The 23,561-nt window shown below is 45.8% G+C and overlaps 1 protein-coding gene across 2 annotated transcripts in view; it reads right to left on the reverse strand.

Annotated features, from left to right (window-relative positions):
• Positions 1-2,717: 2,717 nt before the first annotated feature.
• UTP25 (UTP25 small subunit processome component) overlaps positions 2,718-23,561 on the reverse strand; it is a 33,145-nt gene continuing 12,301 nt past the window's right edge. The window contains exons 6-12 of one of the 2 annotated variants that reach the window (XM_066261447.1): positions 22,148-22,339; positions 19,307-19,526; positions 17,510-17,712; positions 15,320-15,502; positions 14,741-14,853; positions 13,345-13,590; positions 2,718-3,300 (exon numbers count right to left, since the gene is read on the reverse strand). In XM_066261447.1, coding sequence (XP_066117544.1) covers positions 3,057-3,300; positions 13,345-13,590; positions 14,741-14,853; positions 15,320-15,502; positions 17,510-17,712; positions 19,307-19,526; positions 22,148-22,339 — 1,401 coding nt within the window. In that variant the 3' untranslated portion in view covers positions 2,718-3,056. Of the gene's footprint in view, positions 3,301-13,344; positions 13,591-14,740; positions 14,854-15,319; positions 15,503-17,509; positions 17,713-19,306; positions 19,527-22,147; positions 22,559-23,561 lie in introns of both variants that reach the window. The other variant, XM_066261446.1, reaches the window with a different exon arrangement.

The raw sequence follows: 23,561 nt of genomic DNA on the forward strand, positions 1-23,561 counted from the left end.
TGGCTCAGCGGTAGAGCGTCGGCCTAGCGTGCGGAGGACCCGGGTTCGATTCCCGGCCAGGGCACACAGGAGAAGCGCCCATTTGCTTCTCCACCCCTCCGCTGCGCCTTCCTCTCTGTCTCTCTCTTCCCCTCCCGCAGCCAAGGCTCCATTGGAGCAAAGATGGCCCGGGCGCTGGGGATGGCTCTGTGGCCTCCGCCCCAGGCGCTAGAGTGGCTCTGGTCGCAACATGGCGACGCCCAGGATGGGCAGAGCATCGCCCCCTGGTGGGCAGAGTGTCGCCCCATGGTGGGCGTGCCAGGTGGATCCCGGTCGGGCGCATGCGGGAGTCTGTCTGACTGTCTCTCCCTGTTTCCAGCTTCAGAAATATATATATAAAAAAATAGTTTTACTTTCCATGTTAGGAGAGAAATAAAAATGTCCATTAAAACAGGAAGACCTGCTAAGTGATTTCACTTTAAGTATGTCCAAGTAGATCTGCACAATTGAGGGTTGTTCCACAGAGGAAAATGGGAGCCCTGTGTCTCACCATCTGAGAACGGAGTAACATACAAAAAGTGAGAAAACTAAAAGGAACCCTTGGCATCAGACTGGAATCGAGGGCGTGGTATGAATCATGATATAGATACAAAAATAAACATAGATTTTGTGTGCGTGTGTACACGTGGATACCATGCAAATATCCCCTAGCTCTGCGCACTGAGATGGCCTGGGACCAGTGGCTCCACAACAGTACTGAGCACACCTAGCACTCAAATTTTAGCTTTAAAATAATTTTCCACTGTAGGGCTGGAGTTGGGAGAATACAAGATGAACTTGGAACGTTTTACTGTGCCATAGAATAAAGAAATGCCGAAGTATGAGGGGGACATGTCAAAAAGTCACAGGCACCAGCTTGAAGGCCCTCCTGCTGGCCCTAAGTAAGATCATTCAAGCACCTAAAGCCAAGATTAGATGGTAATAAGGTATTAACAGCAAGTTCCTGATCTGATGGCTGTTCGTGGTTACATAAAATTTCCATAATTTTAGGAAATGTACACTAAATACAGGAGTGGAGTTTTTTTTTTTTTAATTTTTAAAATGTTTATTTATTGATTTTAGTGAGAGAAGAAAAGAGAAAGAGAGAAACAGGTACATTAACCTGTTCCTGTGTGTGCTCTGACCAGGGATTGAACCGGCAACCTCTGCGCTTTGGGATGATGCTCTAACCAACGGAGCTCTCTGGCCAGGGAAATTCAGGAGTGGTTTTTAAGGAGTCAAACATAGGCACTTCAGGTTGGCAACTTACTCTCCAATAGTTCAGGTTCCATACTTTTAATTTTTCTAAAAATATTTCAAAATAAAAATGTTGTTAAAAGTGCTATTTCCTTTTAATCTGTTATACGACTATAAAAACGACTATAGTGATGATGAAGATGGATATTTCAACATCAAGAGTTCACAAAATTACTTCTTGAAACAGAATAAAAATTATTTTGTATAGTATTTTAAGTGTATATATATATATTTAATTTATTTATTTTTTACAGAGACAGAGAGTGAGTCAGAGAGAGGGATAGACAGGGACAGACAGACAGGAATGGACAGAGACGAGAAGCATCAATCATTAGTTTTTCACTGCGCATTGCAACATGTTCATTGATTGCTTTCTCGTATGCGCCTTGACCGTGGGCCTTCAGCAGACTGAATAACCCCTTGCTGGAGCCAGCGACCTTGGGTTCAAGCTGATGGGCTTTTGTTTGCTCAAACCAGATGAGCCCGTGCTCAAGCCGGCAACCTCAGGGTCTCGAACCTGGGTCCTCTGCATCCCAATCTGACGCTCTATCCACTGTGCCACTGCCTGGTCAGGCTTAAGTGTATATTTTAACTAAAACATTTACTGTTGTGAGTTTAAAAAAAAATCAGTGAATGAATGCATTCTTCTACGGTTGACTTAAAATACAGTGTGTCCGTAAAGTCATGGTGCACTTTTGACCGGTCACTGGAAAGAAACAAAAGATAATAGAAATATGAAATCTGCACCAAATAAAAGGAAAACCCTCCCAGTTTCTGTAGGATGATGTGGCAGCATGTACGCATGCACAGATGATGACGTAACACCATGTATACAGTGGAGCAGCCCACGGCCATGCCAGTCGAGATGTGGACGGTACAGAGGAAAGTTCAGTGTGTTCTGTGGCTCGCTAAATTCAAACCTGTGACCAAAGTGCAACGTGAATATCAGCACGTTTATAACGAAGTGCCACCACATAGGAATAACATTACTCGGTGGGATAAGCAGTTGAAGGAAACCGGCAGTTTGGTGGAGAAACCCTGTTCTGGTAGGCCATCAGTCAGTGACGAGTCTGTAGAGGCTATACGGGATAGCTACCTAAGGAGCCCTAAAAAATCTGTACGTGAGCCCACATCGAACTGCACTGAATAGGTATGAAACTGGGAGAGTTTTCCTTTTATTTGGTGCAGATTTCACATTTCTATCATCTTCTGTTGCTTTCCTGTGACCGGTCAAAAGTGCACCATGACTTTACAGACACACTGTAGAATATTTAGTTTTAAAGAAGTTGGGGGAAAAGAACAGTTCTACAAAACCAGTGCAACCCAGAATTATGAGTCAGCAGCAAGAAGGAGTCTAGTCTCACATAACCAGTCCTCACAAGCAACAACATGTGTGCCTTACTTTAGGAAGTGTCAAACAGAAACAGGCAAACCTGAACGAGTTTACCAAGTGTAATAAATTAGAGATAAGATCACAATAAAAGAATTTATGGCTTACAAAACTATTCACAAGCAGAAGTTCCCTTTATCAGCTCCCCAGAGTTCCTCCCATTGGTTCCCTCCTGACCTCTGAAAGGTGGGAGTTACCAAAACTTGGTTTACATTGCATTTCTCAGGGACATGGACCCGAAAAGAACGTTGTATCTATCGGACATGCTGCGCCCCGGTGCTCCTTCCTTGTAGCAGTCCTGCTCCTGGAGAAGTGATCAGAATCAGGTCCAAGTGGCACAGAATCAAGTATCATGTCTCAGGCCAAATACCATTTCCTAGCCAACAAATTCTCATCTTTCCCCAGTAATGAAGAGGTGGACATTCTTCTTGGACTGCAGCATCTGCGCGGCCCGCTCCACACCAACTACCGCGGCCAGCGGCTGGGCGTCGTACTTGGAGTAGAGGACAGTGCAGGTCCAGGCGGCTTCCTCCCCTGTGGTGGTGGCTCTCAGCATGTTGCAGACTTCACTGTAGAAGTGGGGATATGTTGGCAGTTCATAGAAAATCAGGTTCCTGATGCCTTTGATAGTATACCTGTTGGAAGGGGAAGAGAGGCCGTGTCTAGCGGAGGAAGTGCACGGAAGAGGCCCTGAGAGATCTGCAGGGCACAGCTCACTCCCACCGCCCCGCTCCAGGGGGCAATGGCACAAGTATCAGACCACAGGGTTATGCTCATTTGAGCTTAAAGGGCTTATTTTTTGTGACAACATATTTGAATTTCTAACATTTGCCTTAAGATATAAATAAAATAAATTGCATTTCTTGAGTCTACTCTGGGTAGACTGAGGTAGGGTGAAGAAAACAGTAAACTGTTATAAGTCTGTTGGAGAAAACAGACTTTAAAAGTAGGCACTTATAATTTAACGTTATTCTTCTTATAATCTGGCAAAAGGGAATGATCTGGAATGAAGATGAGGTCAGAGCCAGTACATGAAACAAACTGCATAAACTGTAAATGCATCCCCATCAGTCTTTTCTTGTCACTCTACAGACATGTTCACTCCACGGCAGATGTTCCAAGTTCATCCATTTACAAAACTCCTGAGGCCCATTAGGCATTGTAGGAGAGCAACGGTTCCAACAGCTCTGCACTGCTCTCCCTGCTGCACAGCGCTGCAGGGCGGGGGTGGGGGGCTCTAGGGACTCACTCTGGTTCCGGTCAAGGTCAATCGTTCCCTCTGGGGTCCCCTAACAAAAGATTTTATATGTTGACAAGGTTCTGATTTTCCTGTTAGACTCTCATACACTGCTGACATTTCAGGCTCCCTTGGGAATTTCATTTTACTCACAGAGGTTAAGCTCTCCTTGCCTTTTTACCCCATGTCTCATCCTGATCTCTGGAGAACCTCCTCTTTCAACTGTAACTGCAATCCATTCCCTGGTCACCTTCCTTTTTTTTTTTTTTACAGACAGAGAGAGAGTCAGAGAGAAGGATAGATATGGACAGACAGGAACAGAGAGAGATGAGAAGCATCAATCATCAGTTTTTTGTTGCAACACCTTAGCTGTTCATTGATTGCTTTCTCATATGTGCCTTGACCGTGAGCCTTCAGCAGACCGAGTAACCACTTGCTCGAGCCAGCGACCTTGGGTCCAAGCTGGTGAGCTTTTTGCTCAAATCAGATGAGCCCGCACCCAAGCTGGTGACCTCGGGGTCTCGAACCTGGGTCTTCTGCATCCCAGTCTGATGCTCTATCCACTGTGCCACCGCCTGGTCAGGCTCCCTGGTCACCTTTCTACATCACGTTTCCATAAAGGAATTCTAATGGCTAATGAACTTGAATATGCTCTTCTATCTCTCTAGTTACTAAAACAAACAGAAACAAACAATGAGTTCCACTTCAGCTTACTATAGAAAACTCAAGAGAACACTGCTCCCACGCTAAGGAGAAAACTCCCTGTCATCTACAAAGCGTTCCTTCTCTTGAGCCCAGACAGTTGATGTCAGGAGGCAACCAGGTGAACTGACTCAATCAGGTGCTAGTGTAGTTTTAGTAACAGGTTCTCAGTGGGCAGAAGGGTGCTGATTTGAAGCACTTGTCAACTTCTGGGGTGTAAATACTCCCACCATGGTCAATATCAAGCTACCACTGTCATGCTGCTGAACTTGAAGTTGGGAAGAGACATGCAAGCAGATCTTAGGGGCCACACAGACCAGCTGCAGACCAACAATGACTATCCTCCACAGTGACAACCTCTCTGAGGACGGGACACGAGAACTACTTCACCTCTGGCAGAGAACAAGAGGAAGGGAGGAGCCGCCAGGAAAGTGGGGAGGAAGAAAACAGCTACACTTTAACCAATTCTTAAAGGGCAAGTGTGGGCTGGGATAGTTCAGTGTGCCCGGGGTTCCCGGACACTGCTTTAGCTAACACTCACTTGTGAGCCCTCCACAGCCTCCACTGGGAGCCCTGGAAAAGGACTGGAGGCAGGCAGAGACCTGAGACCCCACAGGTGGTGCAGACACGAACCCTTATACACTTCCCAGACCGTCTTACATGAAGCAAAAGCCTAAAGCCAATGGGAGAGGGGCAAAGGTCAACTGCTGGTGGAGAAGGGTAGGTGAAGCAAAAGCCATCTGCCCCTAAGGAGGGGCAGTAAAGCCCCCAACTCCACCCATCCCCACAATTACACCCAGTAAAAAGCAACAGCAGCCTGTTCCTGGGAAAACAATGCAAAGCCTGTTCAGCCCAAGATTCCACTGATGTGACGAGGTCTGTCACCACCGGGGAAGGAGCAGGAACACTTCCCCAGCAGACCCCTCACAGACACAAGAGTTTGGTTGCCATGGGGGCCAGGCCAGAACTCAGAGAAAGTCCCACCTCCAAAGTCCACAACGAACAGGCTTGCTTAAATCTGAGCTGGACCCCGAGAACCCCCTCTCCCCCCTCAGGTGGTGCAGGGAGCAACAAGCAGGAGCACCTGCTGCTGGAGGCGGGGCAGGAGTGTGGGGACAGACACCCCCCACCTTGGACACTGGGGCACAGGCCGTGGGGAAAGCTGTGAGCAGAGCAAGACACTGAGGAAGGTCCCTGCATCACCCAGGCTCCACATGAAGCTGGCGGAATTTACTCTGCAGTGCAGGGAAGGTTACTATAGTAACAACCAAATCCTTACTAGAGTCCCAACTCCCACACCAGTGACTTGGCAGAAGGAGGTGTGCTTGGACATGAGCGCTACTTACCTCTGCCTCTACAGTCAACTGACAATTGTAAAAGCCCTAAATCACAACAAAAAGACATTAAAACAATGAGGTTATCATTCTGGCTATCAAGTCACTGACAGCCTGACCAGGTAGCGGCGCAGTGGATAGAGTGTCAGACTGGGATGCGGAAGACCCAGGTCCAAAACTCCAAGGTCGCCAGCTTGAGCACGGGTTCATCTGGTTTGAGCAAAGCTCACCAACTTGGACCCAAGGTCACTGGCTTGAGTAAGGGGTCAATAGGTCTACTGTAGCCCCCTGGTCAAGGCACATATGAGAAATCAATGAACTACTAAGAAACTGAAACGAAGAGTTGATGTTTCTCATCTCTCTCCCTTACTGTCTATCCTTCTCTCTGACTCTCTCTGTCTCTGCCACAAGAAAAAAAAAGTCACTGACAATAAGTATAAATTGTTCTGTATTTGGCAGAGAGGGAGATAAGGAGAAGATGGGGGAGATAAGTGGCGATGTGTAGCAAATTTTTAATTGTGTAACTATATGCATAAGGATGTTCCTGGCATTATCGCATGTAATAGAATAAAACAGGGAAAAATCCATATGCCTATTAAAAGGAAACTGAGTTAATTATATATCCACACATTGTAATAGTATGTAACCATTAAAGGAATGCAATACACAGCCCACAGATCATTAATTACACAGAAAAGATATTTTTACAATGGAGAGAAATGGATGGAGTGCCAATCCACCTTGACCAAGTGGTTATATTTAGTATTACCAAAAGTGGGGCAAATGGCCACTGTGCCCTCAGATGAGATGCAGTGGGAAGTCAACATCTAGAATGTCAGATTCTTACCAAGATGTTTAATCTACATCAGTGGTGCCCAAACTCTGCTGGATATTGAATCCCGTTTGTGCTTTTAAATATCTATGCTTGACACTGTGATTTAACTGGTATTGAGGTTTGACCTGGGCATTCAGATTTTTTAAAACTGCAAGGGAATTTTAATGTACAGCAAAGTTTGGAAACCTCTGATTTAAATAAGAAAACATGGGACATAAAATAGAGACTCAGAGACACGGACAAGAGTGTGTTGGTTATGGGGGGGAGGGGGGGAGGGGCACAAAGAAAACCAGACAGAAGGTGACGGAGGACAATTTGACTTTAGGTGATGGGTATGCAACATAATCAAATGTCAAAATAACCTGGAGATGTTTTCTCTGAACATATATACCCTGATTTATCAATGTCACCCCATTAAATTAATTAAAAAAAGAAAGAAAGCCTGACCTGCGGTGGCGCAGTGGGTAAAAGCATCGACCTGGAACACTGAGGTCGCTGGTTCAAAACCCCGGGCTTTCTTGGTCAAGGCACATATGGGAGTTGATGCTTTCTGCTTCTCCCTCCCTTCTCCCTCTCTCTCTCCTCTCTCTAAAATGAATAAATAAAATCTAAAACTAAAAAAAAGAAAGACTTAAAAAAAAAAGAAAGAAAGAAAAAGAAAAAGAAAACAATTAGCATGACCAGGCAGTGGCACAGTGGATAGAGCGTTGGATTGGGACGTGGAGGACCCAGGTTCAAAACCCCGAGGTAACCAGCTTGAGCGTGGGCTCATCTGGTTTGAGCAAGGCTCACCAGCTTGAGCCCAAGGTCGCTGGCTTGAGCAAGGGGTCACTCGGTCTGCTGTAGCCCCTTGGTCAAGACACATATGAGGAAGCAATCAATGAGAAACAAACGTGCTGCAATGAAGAATTGATGATTCTCATCTCTCTCCCTTCCAGTCTGTCTGTCCCTGTCTGTCCCCCTCTCTGTCTCTGTCACACACAAAAAAAAGAAAACAATTAGACAAATTGAGACTAGGGGACATTTTATAGGAAACTCAATTACATCGTTAAAAAAAAGAATAAAGTAGAATTATTTCATATCAGTTTCCACCTCAGCTCTACTGCTGTTCTGAGCCAGATCACTGGTGGTCCTGGCGACTGTCCATGTACCACAGTGTTCAGCAGCGTCGAGGCCTCGACCTACTAGCACCACCAGACCACTAGAATAACCCGCCAGTTGTGACAACCAAAAATGTCTCCAGATATTGCGAAATGTCCCCCGCAGAGCAAAACCATCCCTGTTTGAGATCTAAGATAGATAAAAGAAAAATAACCAAATGCACTGTATGAGCCTTAACTGAGTCTGGATTGGGGGGGAAACAACTACAATGGTCATTCTGGGGACAACCAGGGAAATTTGAAGAGAAACTACATGTTGGATGTAACTGTAGTGATGCCAAGTGGTATGATAATGTGTTGTGGTTGGAAAAAGGGCTCCTCCCCCTCCTATGCTTTGGAATGTGTGCCCCACCTGCCCCCCCTGCCCCCAGAGCTGTGCCCTGACAGAGCCGTGACACAGAAACACGGTGATGGGACTATCTGGGTACGTGATGACCCCAGTTAGCGCCCTCATGTGAACTTTTAAGATTCTGGCAGTCTATACCTTCATTTAGCAAACAGTCCTATATCCAAGTTACAGTGGATACATATTCTGGATTTATAGTAACCTCTGTCAGAACAGGAGAGGCTGCTAAGCATGTTATAGCTCATTGTCTGTATGCATTGTTCTATTATTGGATTTCCTAAACTGGTTAAACTGAAAATGTTCCTGCATATGGAGCAAAAGCATTTACTGTATTTTGTCATTCTTACAATCTTTAAAGTTAAGGTATTATTAAAGTGTACCCAGCAAATATTTTAAGGTCAATTAAAAAAAAATTTAAAAGGGGGTAGTCATATCCTGGAACTCCTACAGGTCTACCATATCATGCTTTTTACTTAAAAAAAATTTTTTTTAAATTTCTTTTGAATGCTGATGAACAGGAGATGCCAAATCTTTTTCGCCTGCAAACTACTACCTTCTTTATTAGATCCAACTAATAGCACTGTTTTGTCTTTTTCCAAATAGCTCCAGATATATGGAAAAGATTTATATAGGCAGATGGGGATCCTCAAACCCCTCAGCGAGATCTTCTGAGCATGGCTTTTAAGATACCTAGAGGCAGAAAAAGCCCAATAGAGATCAGGGGAACTACCAGCTTTTAGGATACACCCTTAAAGGCTCCAATGCCCCAAAGGGGTCTCATAGGATGCCATCTGGATCTTGCTTCAATAGTGGAAAGGAAGGTCATTGAGCTAAAGCCTGCCAGAATTACATGCCTCTGCTGTGAGGAAACAGGGACACTGGAAGGTAGGCTTCCCCCTCGCTCCTCTAAGGGAGGGTTCAGTCTCTTCCAGCCCTGTTCCAGCCACCTATGACCTAACCTTGCCCAGAATGCTGGGGTTTGCCACTGAAGGCTGAAGGTGCCCAGGGCCGTCGGCCCCATCTACGACACTGTGGACAAGCCTAGGGTATTGCTTCCAAGAAGCAGGTAAACTGATCTCATTTGCACAAGGCCACTTAACTATGTCTTGCCTGAATAGTCAAGTTTTTTATTCTTCCCTCGAAGATCTCTGTTGTGGGTGTTGATAGTCCTATTTTCTGCTGTTTTGTTTAATATATAGTGTTTCCTTTATTCCTCCTACCTCAATGCCCCACTCATATTTCAGGCTGGAACCTACTCCTAATTTAGAGCTCTCTTTCCCCCTTTTGCCAACTTCTATTATGAATCTACCTTTGCCACCGAGCTTAGTGTATCCCAAGGTTCTCTTTACCAAGCCACAGTCACAGAGCTCCAGGGAAAAGCAACCTGGTCTCATCTCTCCAGGCAGAGGAGAACAGAAGCTCCATATCCACACATGCTGCAGATGGCTTTTCCAGTCTACCTGAATCATTACCAGCTAGAAGCAGCGGTCATTGGGACTTGGACGTGAGCTGCAAAGTATAGAATTGTGACAACAATTCCAGAGCCATGCAGACTTTTCCTGGATGTGGACTTTTCCTGGACCCCTGCTCCTTGTGACAGCTCCTAACAGACTGAACTGGGGTTGGGTTGCATTTTCCAGGGATTTGGCATAGTGTTGGGGCCAACTCGGACTTGGTGAACATGTTAAGGACACTACTCTTTTATGGATTCTTGCTGTATTGGCCAAGAATTTGCTTAAAGGCTTTAATCACTGTAAAAAAAAAAAAATAGAAGACTAGATAAAGAAGATGTGGCACATATACACCATGGTATATTATTCAGCCATAAGAAATGATGACATCGGATCACTTACAACAAAATGGTGGGATCTTGGTAACATTATACGGAGTGAAATAAGTAAATAAAAAAAAATAAAACAAGAACTGCAGGATTCCATACATTGGTGGGACATAAATATGAGACTAAGAGACATGGACAAGAGTGTGGTGGTTACAGGAGGCGCGGGAAGGGGAGGAGGGGGGAGGGGGAGGGGGAGGGGCACAAAGAAAACTAGATAGAAGGTGACAGAGGACAATCTCTCTTTGGGTGATGGGTATGCAACAGAATTGAATGACAAGAAAACCTGGACATGTTTTCTTTGAATATATGTACCCTGATTTATTGATGTCACCCCATTAAAATAAAAATTTATTTATAAAAAAAAAAAGATTCTGGCAGTCGATGTGGGAAAGTGTTCATCTTGTGGGCACCCAGACAAGCCTTGTACATAAGTTCCCTTGCCTAGTAAACCTGCCACCCACCAATCTGCCTCCTGCTCCGGGTTCTCCTGGCCCTCCCGAGTATGGAGGCCAGGCTCAGATTACACCTGAGAAGGCCCCAGCCAGGGTTTCACTGATGTAAGATTTAGGGGTTAAGTGTTATGAAGCCTCCCACAATTTATTTCAAACAATTCAGAAAGAAAAAATAAGAGATGTGGGTGAAGAGAGAGAGAGAAGAGAGCATGGGTGTGTGCGAATGTGGCCACAAGCCGACGCCTGGTGAAGTCTAAGTGAAAGGAGCTATAGACGTCCAATTTTATAGCCTTATAATTTCAAAATAAAAAGTTGGGGGAGGGAAGATGGGACAGAACTATATATGTTAACTTAATACCAAAATGTTAATGTATTCAAAATTTTTTCAATGAGCACATAAAACATTCAAGATTTAAAAAAATTCCATAACACCTGACCAGGTGGTGGCACAGTAGATAAAGTGTCGGCCTGGGATGCAAAGGATCCAGGTACCAAACTCCGAGGTTGCCAGCTTGAGTGCAAGCTTACCAGCTTAAGTGTGGAGTCACTGGCTTGAGCATGGGATCACAGACATGATCTCATGGCCACTGGCTTGAGCCCCAGGTTGCTGGCTTGAAGCCCAGGGTCACTGGCTTGAGCCCAAAGGTCACTAGCTTTAAGCCCAGGGTTGCTGGCTTGAGCCTAAGGTCGCTGGCTTGAGCAAGGGGTCACTCACTCTGCTGTAACCCCTGTGTCAAGGCACATATGAGAAAGCTATCAATGAACAACTAAGGTGTTGCAATGAGGAACTGATGTTTCCCATCTCTCTCCCTTCCTGTCTGTCTGTCCCTATCTGTCCCTCTCTGTCTTTGTCACAAAAAAATAAAATATCAGATCACAAAGGCAGTGCAGTTCGAAGAACACATCAACATTGTGGTGATCTCCAGCAAAAAACCCTATAGTTGGAAACCCTGAGATAATTAGTCACAGAACTCTGACGCACATTTTTCCATTCTCACGTTCAACACGGGATATACGTATTAAACTGGTCCAGGGTTTGAAGCAAATGGCACATGCTAGGTCACACTAGGTTTGTCTTTACAATGACTTTGCAGGCAAAAAGCACTTGGTAAATAAGTGAACAGTGTTAGACAGGGGACTGTCCTGTCTACTGAAGAGAAAGGGCCTTTCTCTTAAGTAGGACATCATGCCCTGTCCCCGAGAAGCTGCTGTGAGAGCCCCTCATCCCAGCTAATTCACACTTGTAAGACAATCACACTGGGAAGTGTTCCAGTCTACCCACTCCACCGCAAGGGCTGCTTTCATTTGTCAAGCTGATAGAAAACAAAGGGCTCTTAAGACCTGCTGAGTACAAACTCCCCCCAAATACCACTCTCCAACATGAATGAAAACAACTTACCGGAACAAAGCAAATAATGTCAGCAAGCAGGCATTCACTAATGCTCTTTGGCCGACAGCCTCGTCTCTTGGATGGGACCCATGAAACACAAATGTAGTCATTTCCCTACTCTCCACTCACAGATCACTTGTCAGCAGAATACCCACAGAGGTCAGGTCATGGCAGCCAGCTGTGGCTGGAGAGCTGCTGGGGCCCTCCCACCCCTCTTGGTGACGAGAGCAGGGCAGGGAGCCCCATCCTAACACCAGCACCCAGCACTGCAATGTCGGGATGCACCAGCCAGTACGCTCCAAAGCCTGGAAGAGCTCTGGCTCACATGTTAGGGGTTCTCTGAGAAAACAAGCCCCTGGTGAGTATTTATGATGGAGAGTTAATAAAACAATAAAGACAGAACTTAAATGCACCAAACATTATGAATCTGGAAGAAGAGGTAATACGACGCAAATCCCATCTCTCTCTAGGTGAGGTTCACACAGGGCTTTTTCATTTGGAAGCAGAGAGAATTAGCAAAATAATTGGGGAAGCAAAAGGCTGTAACTATCCCAAATAGTATCAGAAGGTTCAATATTACCAACACCCTAATTAGAATATTAAAATAAAAAGGCCAATCTGAAAAAAAAAAAAAAAAAGGCCAATCTGACTTATTTTGTCCAAGTCACATGGTAGGGAAGCTATTCAACTGTGAGCCCCTCACCTTTTGTCTCCTGCCAACATCAAGGGGCCCCAGTTCCTGTCTCCATGGTGAGGAAGTAAGTGCATGCCTACCTCTCAGGACACACCAGAACTTTCTGAACATGGACACGTGCTCAGCATCTATCTCAACAGCCACACAGGGCCCAATCTGGTGTCTGTGTTTCTAGGACAGGTCTCTCCCTTTCCCGTATTCACTTGTGTTGTCCCAGTTAAGAGTTGTTCACCTGATCTGTGGTGGCACAGTGGATAAATCATCGACCTGGAATGCTGAGGTTGCTGGCCCAAGGCTTGCCAGGTCAAGGCACATACAAGCAACTACTGTGAGTTGATGCTTCCCGCTCCTCCCCTTTCTCTCTCTCTCTAAAATCAATAAATAGAATCTTTAAAAAAAGAGGTGTTCAATTCTGTCTTTCTTGAGGTGTGCCACCACAGCTACAGAAAGGACCCTGACAATGGACCCCTCCAATCATTTCCATAGCCTTTTTCAACAATGCCTATTTTGGGAGAAAATGAACCAGACAAGGAGAGTCTGTCCAGCCCCCAACCTCCTTGGCTTTTCTGCCTGAGGCAGAGTGAGGGAGGACCTTGTAAAAGCACGTGTGCTCAGAAACAGGCCCTGCTCTTCTCTGCATCACCCCATGCAGAAACGACCCTGACCCCCTGCACCTCTCACTCCTTCACCTTTTGTAGAAATGGAAGCGCTCTGTGAGAAGCAGAAACTGCTTCTCTCCTTGAAGGAAAAAGTGCCTGGCCCTGGAGATACCAGACCTCTGGGTGTACTCGCAGATATGGGTGAAGTTCAGCTCTTCCCTCTTGAAGTAATTTCGGAGACGCACAAAGTCAAAGTAGGAGGGGACGTAGATGAGCGTGTGAGACATGACTGCATCACGATACTGAGGCAAAATCTTGTTCACGAAAAAGTTAAACCTGATTTGGAAAGGCAAAGGGGAAAGTCAATGGTCTGGAGTGAGCCTGTAACATCACTACTAACTGAGTAACCCTAGGCAAGTCACAATCTCCCTCCACCTCCCCAGAGAGGACACTATGGCTTACCTCATTGCAAAAAGATTACATAAGAGGCCCTGGCCGGTTGGCTCAGTGGTATGGTGTCAGCCTGGCGTGCGGGAGTCCTGGGTTCGATTCCCGGCCAGGGCACACAAGAGAAGCACCCATCTGCTTCTCCATCCCTCCCCCTCTCCTTCCTCTCTGTCTCTCTCTTCCCCTCCCGCAGCCAAGGCTACATTGGAGCAGCGTTTGCCTGGGCGCTGAGGATGGCTCTGTGGCCTCTGCCTCAGGCGCTAGAATGGCTCTGATTGCGGCAGAGCGATGCCCCAGATGGGCAGAGCATCGCCCCCTGGTGGGCGTGCCGGGTGGGTCCTGGTCGGGCGCATGAGGGAGTCTGTCTGACTGCCTCCCCGTTTCCAACTTCAGAGAAATACAAAAAAAAAAAAAAAAAAAGGAAAAAAAAAAGATTACATAAGAATAAAACTTGATACACACATTAAAAACACAAGCACTAATACCATTCATTATCAAGAAGAGATGTAATGCTAGTTATCCCTGAAAATTATTCTAGGAAGTATCCAACCATATCATGCATTCATTCTGTCATCAGTCGGTTGGTCAGTCAGTTAAGAAATAATTGCTGGACACCTCCCACATGCTAAACACCATTCTGCTGCCAGGGCACCCTTAACTAACCGTGAGGAGGAAATGGGGAAAACAGAGAGAATCAGCAAAACAGTTTTTGCCCCGAAAGGTTTACAATTAAATTGCTGACATGGAATACTTTGTAGCATTAAGCAGTACAATATAACTTAAAGATGCCACAGTCTGGGAGAAGGATCCGATTTACCATATTAACCCTGCTACTAACTATGAGAAATAGGCCAAGGCATGGTTTATCTCTGGACTTCAGTTTCCTCCTCTGAAAATGGCATGGCTGGGTTCATTTCTCTCATCTCATTTGGTAAATGGTAATCTATAAAACCAGCATGGAGTCCAATTCTAAATCTATATGCCTAAATCAAATCCCTCTGTGGCCCAGGTGTCTGATGGGACTGGGAGGGTTAGGTACCTAGCATCAATCACTGAAGCAAGGCCTCCAGCCTCCAGCCTCTGGAAGACATGTGGGAGCTGCACCAGCACATGACTGATGGAGCCTGTCATCGGGACATTCCTCACCGCCACCTGCCAGGAGACAAGGAGAGCATTAGGCGGCGAACTGTCCACATCAGGAGTCCCCAAACTTTTTACACAGGGGCCAGTTCACTGTCCCTCAGGCCGTTGGAGGGCCAGACTATAAAAAAAACTATGAAAAAATCCCTATGCACACTGCACATATCTTATTTTAAAGTAAAAAAACAAAACGAAAATAAATATATACAATATTTAAAATAAAGAGCAAGTAAATTTAAATCAACAAACTGACCAGTATTTCGGTGGGAACTATGCTCCTCTCACTGACCACCAATGAAAGAGGTGCCCCTTCCGGAACTGCGGCGGGGGCCGGATAAGTGGCCTCAGGGGGCCGCATGCGGCCTGCGGGCCGTAGTTTTAGGACCCCTGGTCCACATCGTTGACCAATGGCTCGCCTTCCGCCTCATGACCCAAACACTACACTATGCTACACAAGGATCCAGAGGGGGGAACACACCTGGCCTTGTACATTGACACAGTACTTGTTGAACACGGAGTTGATCTGGGCATCCTGCAGGGCCCCAAACAGCAGGGTCTGACGATAGTACTTAGACCAATTATTGAGGCTCCACATCCGCACCCGAGAGAAGTCCACCCCATGTGAGTCCAAGGGCAGCAGGTTCATGTGGTTCATCAAATGCTTTGAGCAAAAATAACACTACCATTAATGTTCACTGAACATCAACAACTGGGCACTGCCAAGCATTTTACAAATCAGTCATCTTATTTAACCCCATGGATAAAGTACATACTTTCATCTCCTAAATTACAAGAAAACTGAAGTTGAAATGAGTAAATGCTTTGCCCATAGTCAGGAGAACAATCCCAATAAGAAGATAAGCTAAGACTGGCGCCTTTTAGACCTTGGATCAAAATGGTACCTACAGAAATATTCCTTTAAAAGAAACTTCTGAAATGCCCCTGTGGTCACTCCAATAGATTCCTCAGTCCCACACAAGACAAGAAGGAAAATGACAGAGAAAACAGACTTCTTTCCTTCAATGATGGGTTCTCAAAACATCAGGAGCTTCCCAGAGCCACTACACATACCTTGTCCTCAGATTAAACACTATGACAGACATTGGCATGTCTTTTCTATTTTAATTATATTTTTACCTTATAATATATGTTAAAGTATAATGAGTACTATAAACTTATCACCTACTTTATAAATAAGTACTCCCCTTTATTTGTCCCAAACTTCCTACAAGCCCTGAGGTTAAAGGTAAGTTCTCATATGCCTTAAAAAAACAAAGCCATAGAGGCCCTGGCTGGTTGGTTTAGTGGTAGAGCGTCGGCCTGGCGTGCAGGAGAGTCCCGGGTTTGATTCCTGGCCAGGGCATACAGGAGAAGCGCCCATCTGCTTCTCCACCCCTCCCCTATCCTTCCTCTCTGTCTCTCTCTTCCCCTCTCGCAGCCAAGGCTCCATTGGAGCAAAGTTGGCCCAGGCACTGAGGATGGCTCTGTGGCCTCTGCCTCAGGCGCTAGAATGGCTTTGGTTGCAACAGAGCAACACCCCAGATGGGCAGAGCATCGCCCCCTGGTGGGCGTGCCGGGTGGATCTTGGTTGGGCACATGCAGGAGTCTGTCTGCCTCCCTGTTTCCAACTTCAGAAAAATACAAAAAAAAAAAAAAAAAAAAAAGAATGTCACTTTCTCAAAGACTAATTGCATCTTTAAAACAAAACAAAACAAAACAAAAAAAACAAATAAAAAAAAAAGCCATAGCTCTGTGATATAAATTGTTCCAAAGCACAGTTTTTTAATCCTAACACTGACAATACTGCAGAGTATGTAGAGAGGAGAAATAAAAATCACAGCACAAATTACCGTAGAGGGAGAGAGGCATCCTAAATTTCTCTGCAAAAAAAGATCTCACATTAAAAAATTGTGAGCCTGACCAGGCAGTGGCACAGTGGATAGAGCGTCAGACTGGGATGCGGAGGATCCAGGTTCAAGACTCCAAGGTCACCAGCTTGGACCCAAGGTTGCTGGCTTAAGCAAGAGGTTACTCAGTCTGAAGGCCAAAGCTCACCAGCTTGGACCCAGGTTTGCTGGCTTAAGCAAGGGGTTACTCAGTCTGCTGAAGGCCCGCGGTCAAGGCACATTTGAGAAAGCAATCAATGAACAACTAAGGAGTCACAACAAAATACTGATGATTGATGCTTCTCATCTCTCTCTGTTCCTGTCTGTCTGTCTCTATCTATCCCTCTCTCAGACTCTCTCTCTCTGTATATATATATATAAAAAAAATATTGTGAGCTTTCCCTTCTCCACTGACGACCAAACAAGAAAGAATGAACATAAAATGTGAATTGTATCAGGTAAAGACATTTCTAGTGTGGAGGATTTTCAACCAACCAAGCAACCAACCAACCACACTAAAGTGGTCTAATAGCAGAAGTGACCTTTTAGGGGAAGAAATCTTTCTGGAGATTTGAAAATACTGACAAGAATTTTTATCTTTTTGGAGTTTATTGACCAATCTGTGGGTAAAAGAGGGGACAAAACTTTTCATCTCATATTAGAAAAATGTGGCCCATTTCCCTATTTCCAAACTATCTGTGTTTTCATTTGGACTTAAATAACCCTGTAGGACTTAAACCACTGAGCTTCTTGTCCCTCCAGGTGTGAATGACCAGCATTACCAGGACATGCTCCCAGTTCTGCATCAGGTAAATGTCAGCTTGATCAATGATGAGAAGCTCAATAGAAGACAGAAAGTCAAAGTCTCTCTTCTTCTCCCCTTCTGCACCGATGATGGTCCTCAGGCCCAGAGGGGAGGCAATGAGGATGTCCGAGGAGTAAAAGGGGGCATAGAGCCGGATGCTTCTCTGTAGTATTGCCACTCCTATACAGAAGAGCCAAACATACATAGTTCATTCATCATGACCCAGCCATTAGCTCTACCCTCTCAAAGGACCCACCCTTACAACTTCCAAATCCTTCCCCTTAGCCTAAACCACGCTGAAAACTGATTTATTAAAATCATCATCACCCCTCCCTTGCACCTGTGGATCCGTCTAGCTCCCACTCTCTTCCTTTCCTTCACTGTCAAACTCCTCCAGCAGACTGTCCCTGCTCCGCTACCTCCCACTCATCCTCAACACACCGCCATCTGGCCTCTGATGCTCAGGCTGCACTGAAATGGCTCCTGCTAAGGCACTTTCGTTTCTTGTCATGATGCATACACAGCACTTTGAACACGCCTTCCTTGAAATGCTCTTTTCCTCTCTGGTGGTTTCCATACTTGCTTCGCTTCTATCAATGAGCTGGCCATCATCAGTATTTCCAGATCCAAATAGCTCTTCCACAAATCCCTGGATTTGCCCTCAAATTCTTTTCCTCTACATAGAGTTTTGGGTAAATTTACTCACTAACCGTTTTTAACATCACCTTCACATAAATTTTTACTTCTAGCCCATAACTCTTTCTTGGGTGTCAGACTGACAGGATGTATCAGCAGCATGCTGGATACCTGCACAGGTTTAAAACTGAACACTGGCTCTTGTCGCCTACACGCCAGCCCTGCTGAAGCTGTGTGAATTTCAGGTCATGCCTGGCTTATTCACCCCAAGCCCGCTGCACATGCAGTTTCCTGGCTGAAAGTTTTTTCATTTGTAACTGGCAAAATCCTATAACAAGTTTCAACTTAGAACAGATGGCACCTCCACCAGGTGGCCTTCCCTGACCACCCTGTGCCCGTGCTGGGTTAAGAAGACCGCTTTAAATGCTCTGAGAATACTGACTGCATCCTCTGATCATAACAGTTATCATTCTGTACTGTTTCCTCACAAGGCTGAACTTGCTTAATAGTAGGAATCCTAACTTTTATTTCCTCATCTCCAGCTTCTTAATAGTATCTGGCAAAGTAGATGCTTAAGAAATGTTTGATAAATGAACATATGCAGCTAAGGAACACTCCAAGAACTTCACTCGGTCAATGTACAACCAACCAAGTACACTGGTGAATGACAGACAAGCAGAAGTGTGAAAAGTTGAATGGGAGTCACTAAGTCCTGCATGGAGGGTATTCGGGGGTAGGGACTCTGTATGGCAGGCAGGAGGGAAGTCCCCCATTATGCAAATGCTTGGTTTATGCAGTCTTCCCAGGTGGACCCCTCAGCCCATCACGCCAAGCTCCCTGAGAACTCCTGTTGCATCGACTATGTGCTACAGCTCTGGGTGAGCTGAGACGTCAGCTATAATGAGCATGTGCTTTCTATGTGTGCCTTCTGAGATGCTCCACCCCATCAGCAGTGGCAAGAGACTCCCCCAAACTCCCAACCCTCGACAGACAAGATGCCTCAAATGCACTGGTTCTGCTGGGAGGCTGAGTCAGTGATCCACTGAAAGAATGCCTAATTCCAGGTTTCTAGAATGCAGATATGGGAACCTCACACCACAGGCCCCTCGGGGCCTTGGTGCTGACAAGGAGGAATTACCGATCCTAAAGTGGTCATCGATGTTGCCGACAAATACGGCCTCGTAATCCTCAGGCCTCTTCAGGTTGGGTGGTCGCTCCTCAGGATCAGAGCCATACTCTCCGTTAAACCTTTTTTTGTTGCTTACAATTATTTTCTTCTTGCTGTCGCCCTCAAGCAGGCTGATGAAGAGCTGCACCACCCGCAGGGCAGCTTCCCGGAACGGGACCACTATCAGCACCTGTGGGGGAGCAACGGGCAGCCTTGGTGGGAAGGGGAGGAAGGGCGTCCGCGGCAAGCCTGCTGAGGACGGGTGCCGAGAGCACCCTCTGTACAGGAGTGGCCCCAGCCAGGGGCATCTAGGTCAGGCCCTCTGCACAGAACCTGGCTCAGTGCTAGAAGCTGAGTGCCCTTCACACCCACAGTGCCATGTCCTGTGGATTTTAATCTCCTGGTTCCATGGGAGCCAACTCTCAAGCAGAATTTGGAAATATCTTTTAGGCTAAGTCAATGCGTTTAACAGAGAAGTCCATCAGCAAACACCCAAGGATATAAACACACATGCTCTTAGAGGGCAACTTCTGTCTCCTAAAAAAATTAATACTTTTTAAAATGTTTTTATACATAAGACCCAAGGAACAAATATATGTCAAATAAATAATGAATTAGATATGATAAGTAGACAGAATTAAAGGGCGTTTTCTATCACAGCCCTAAATCCACTGAAGCTTAGGCTTATGAGCCCACACAAATGCAATCATCACTTTAAGCAGCAGTAACTACACAATGGAAAACGGATTTTTCTTTTCCAAGGTTTGTACACTTATGCGGCTCAGTGGAAGAGAATCTCTGATTCTCATCCCATCTCTGCTCTCTCCTGCTTCTCTTCAGCAAGGCCCTGCAAATCTGCGTCTCAGAACAGAGCTGGAACACGTAGAGATTAAACAAGAGGCTCATCAGGGGCCCATCCAGCTCCACAATCACAAAGAGCTTCATAATGGAATGTTTATTTATGGATGCTCAGGGTTTACCTTAAACCAGAATGATCATGGAGGTATCTCCTACTCACAAGTTTCCAAATAAACTGATGAACAAAACAGACACAGAGGCATGGACACCTAGAGCAGACTGACCGCTGTCAGAGGGGAGGGAGTGGGGGGCTGGAGGAAAGAAGGTGAAGGCCTTATGCAAAAAAACATATATATATGTTTTTTGTAATGACAAAACATATATAACACATAAGCACAGACTACAGTGTGGTGACAGAGGGAAGCGGGCAGGTGGAGGTGGGCAAAGCAGGGGGAATAGGGACAGAAAGAGACTTTGCTGGGGGCGCTAAGCGCATGACGCAGCGTGCAGACGATGTCTGGTCGAGTGGTACACTTGCAACCTGTATGATTTTGTGAACCACTGTCACCTCAATAAATTCAATTAAAAAACAAAACTGGACCTGACCAGGCAGTGGCACAGTGGATAGAATGTCGGATTGGGATGCGGAGGACCCAGGTTCGAGACCCTGAGGTCGTCAGCTTGGGCGCGGGCTCATCTGGTTTGAGCAAAAGCTCACCAGCTTGGTCCCAAGGTCGCTGGCTTGAGCAAGGGGTCACTTGGTCTGTTGAAGGCCCGCGGTCAAGGCACATATGAGAAAGCAATCAATGCACAACTAACGTGTCGCAATGAGAAACTGATGACTGATGCTTCTCACCTCTCTCCGTTCCGGTCTGTCCCTATCTATCTCTCTCTCTGTAAAAAAACTAAACAAACAAAAAACAAAACAAAACTGGGGCCTGACCAGGCAGTGGCGCAATGGATAGAGCATCGGACTGAGATGTGGAAGGACACAGGTTCAAGACCCCAAGGTCGCCAGCTTGAGCGCAGGCTCAGCTTGCTTGAGCAAAAAGCTCACCAGCTTAGACCCAAGGTCACTGGCTTGAACAAGGGGTTACTCGGTCTGCTGAAGGCCCATGGTCAAGGCACATATGAGAAAGCAATCAATAAACAACCAAAGTGTCGCAACAAAAAACTGATGATTGATGCTTCTCATCTCTCTGTTCCTGTCTGTCTGTCCCTGTCTATCCCTCTCTCTGACTCTGTCTCTGTAAAAGCAAACAAACAAAACAAACAAACAAAAATACTGGGCCTGACCAGGCGGTGGTGCAGTGGATAGAGCGTCGAACTGGGATGCCGAGGACTCAGGTTCGAGACCCCAAGGTGCCAGCTTGAATGTGGGCTCATCCGGTTTGAGCAAAAGCTCACCAACTTGGACCCAATGTTGCTGGCTTGAGCAAGCAGTTACTCGGTCTGCTGAAGGCCCACGGTCAAGGCACATATGAGAAAGCAATCAATGAACAACTATGTGTCGCAATGCGCCACAAAAAACTAATGATTGATGCTTCTCATCTCTCCATTCCTGTCTGTCTGTCCCTGTCTATCCCTCTCTCTGACTCTGTCTCTGTTAAAAAAAAAAAAAAAATACTGGGGCGGGGGGGATCATCTACTGAGCCAAGTTCAGCACAGCTCTGACACTACCTGGCCCACCTGATAGGCTCACTGTTGGACTCATTCATTACTCTAATTATTAAAATACCCAAATACCGGCCTGACCTGTAGTGGTACAGTAGATAATGGATCGATCTGGAATGCTGAGGTCGCAGGTTCGAAACCCTGGGTTGCCTGGTCAAGGCACATATGGGAGTTGATGCTTCTTGTTCCTCCTCCCTTCTCTCTTCTCTCTCTAAAATGAATAAACTAAACTAACCAAACAAACAAACAAACCCTGAATACCTAATAAGTGTCAGGCATCTATATGGCAGTGCCTTGCAGCCTCCTTCTTGAGGGCAAAGCTCTCCTGCTGCCACTCACCTTGGGCCTTGTTAGCCCTTGGTCCCTGAAGTCATCATCGTTGCCCACCCCAAGCTTCTGGCTTCGGCGCCTGCTGTTGTTGCCAAGCACCTGGGCATTGGCTTTGAGGACGTGGTTTACTGCATGCAGGCAGTACACATGGCGGATCTCCTCCCCGTTCTTCAGGGCGGTCCTTTCCGGGTAGAACAAGTCCTGGTAAGAGTTCATAATTAAGAAGAGCTCTTTCTGGAGGGGTGTGAAGGGGATACTTGATTTTTGGGGACCAGAGAGAAACTGGCTATTGGTCTTGGTCCAGGTGGATTCCAGAGGCTTCTGGAGATGAAATGCCTTTAAGTCAACATCCTTTGGGGGTTTAAATGTTTCCAGCTTCTGAAACTTGGATGAAAAGACAAGATGACCCAGGATGGGCCACTAGGGCAGAAAGAGATGAAGAACTATGTTAGAAATGAATTATAATAGCTTATATCCATTCACACAGTACTTTATAATTTACCAAGACCTGGCCCTCCACTGGCCAGTTAGATCAGTGGATTAGTGTCATCCTGAAACACCAAAGTTGTGGGTTCGTCCCCCGGTCAGGGCACATACAAGTGACCAATGAACGCACGACTAAGTAGAACAACAAATAAATGCTTCTCTCTCTTTCTCTCCCTTCCTCTGTCTAAAATCAATTAAAAAAACAAACAAACTTATAATATACCAAGACCTCTTAGGATTTATAGATCATCTCATTTAATCCTCCCAACAATCCTGCAAAGTAAATACTACAATGCTCTTTTTAGAGTTTAGAAAAGGCCAGTGTTCAGAGAAGCTAAATGATTTAGACAAAGTTTTCAAACACTTTTAAAATGACAAAATTATAGAAATGGAGAACAGAAGAATCAGGAATGGGGTGAGGGTAGTGGGCGTGCTTATAAAAGGACAAGGGGAAACAGGAGAGGTCTTTAAGGTGCTGGAAATGTTTGCATCTTGACTGTGCTGGTGTGACTGTAGGGGAACTACACATGTGATACAACAGTATAGAACTAAACACACCCCCTGAGTGGGAGCAGAACTGGGATAATGTACGACAGGCGGACTGTATAAATGTCAACTTTCTGGCTGTGATATTACACTGTTGTTTTGCAAGATGTCACCACTGGGGAAACTGGGCAAAGGGTAAAAGGGACACCTTTGTATAATTTATTACAACTACATCGGTAATTATTATCTCACTAAAAATCCAATTAAAAAAGTGTGACCGCCCTGGCCAACTGGCTCAGTGGTAAAGCATCAGCCTGGCATGTGGAAGTCCTGGGTTCGATTCCTGGTCAGGGCACATAGGAGAAGTGCCCATCTGCTTCTCCACCCTTCCCCCTCTCCTTCCTCTCTGTCTCTCTCTTCCCCTCCCGCAGCCAAGGCTCCACTGGAGCCA

Source organism: Saccopteryx bilineata, chromosome 2 (genome assembly GCF_036850765.1).
Source record: "Saccopteryx bilineata isolate mSacBil1 chromosome 2, mSacBil1_pri_phased_curated, whole genome shotgun sequence".
In the NCBI taxonomy this organism is placed as follows: Eukaryota; Metazoa; Chordata; class Mammalia; order Chiroptera; family Emballonuridae; genus Saccopteryx; species Saccopteryx bilineata.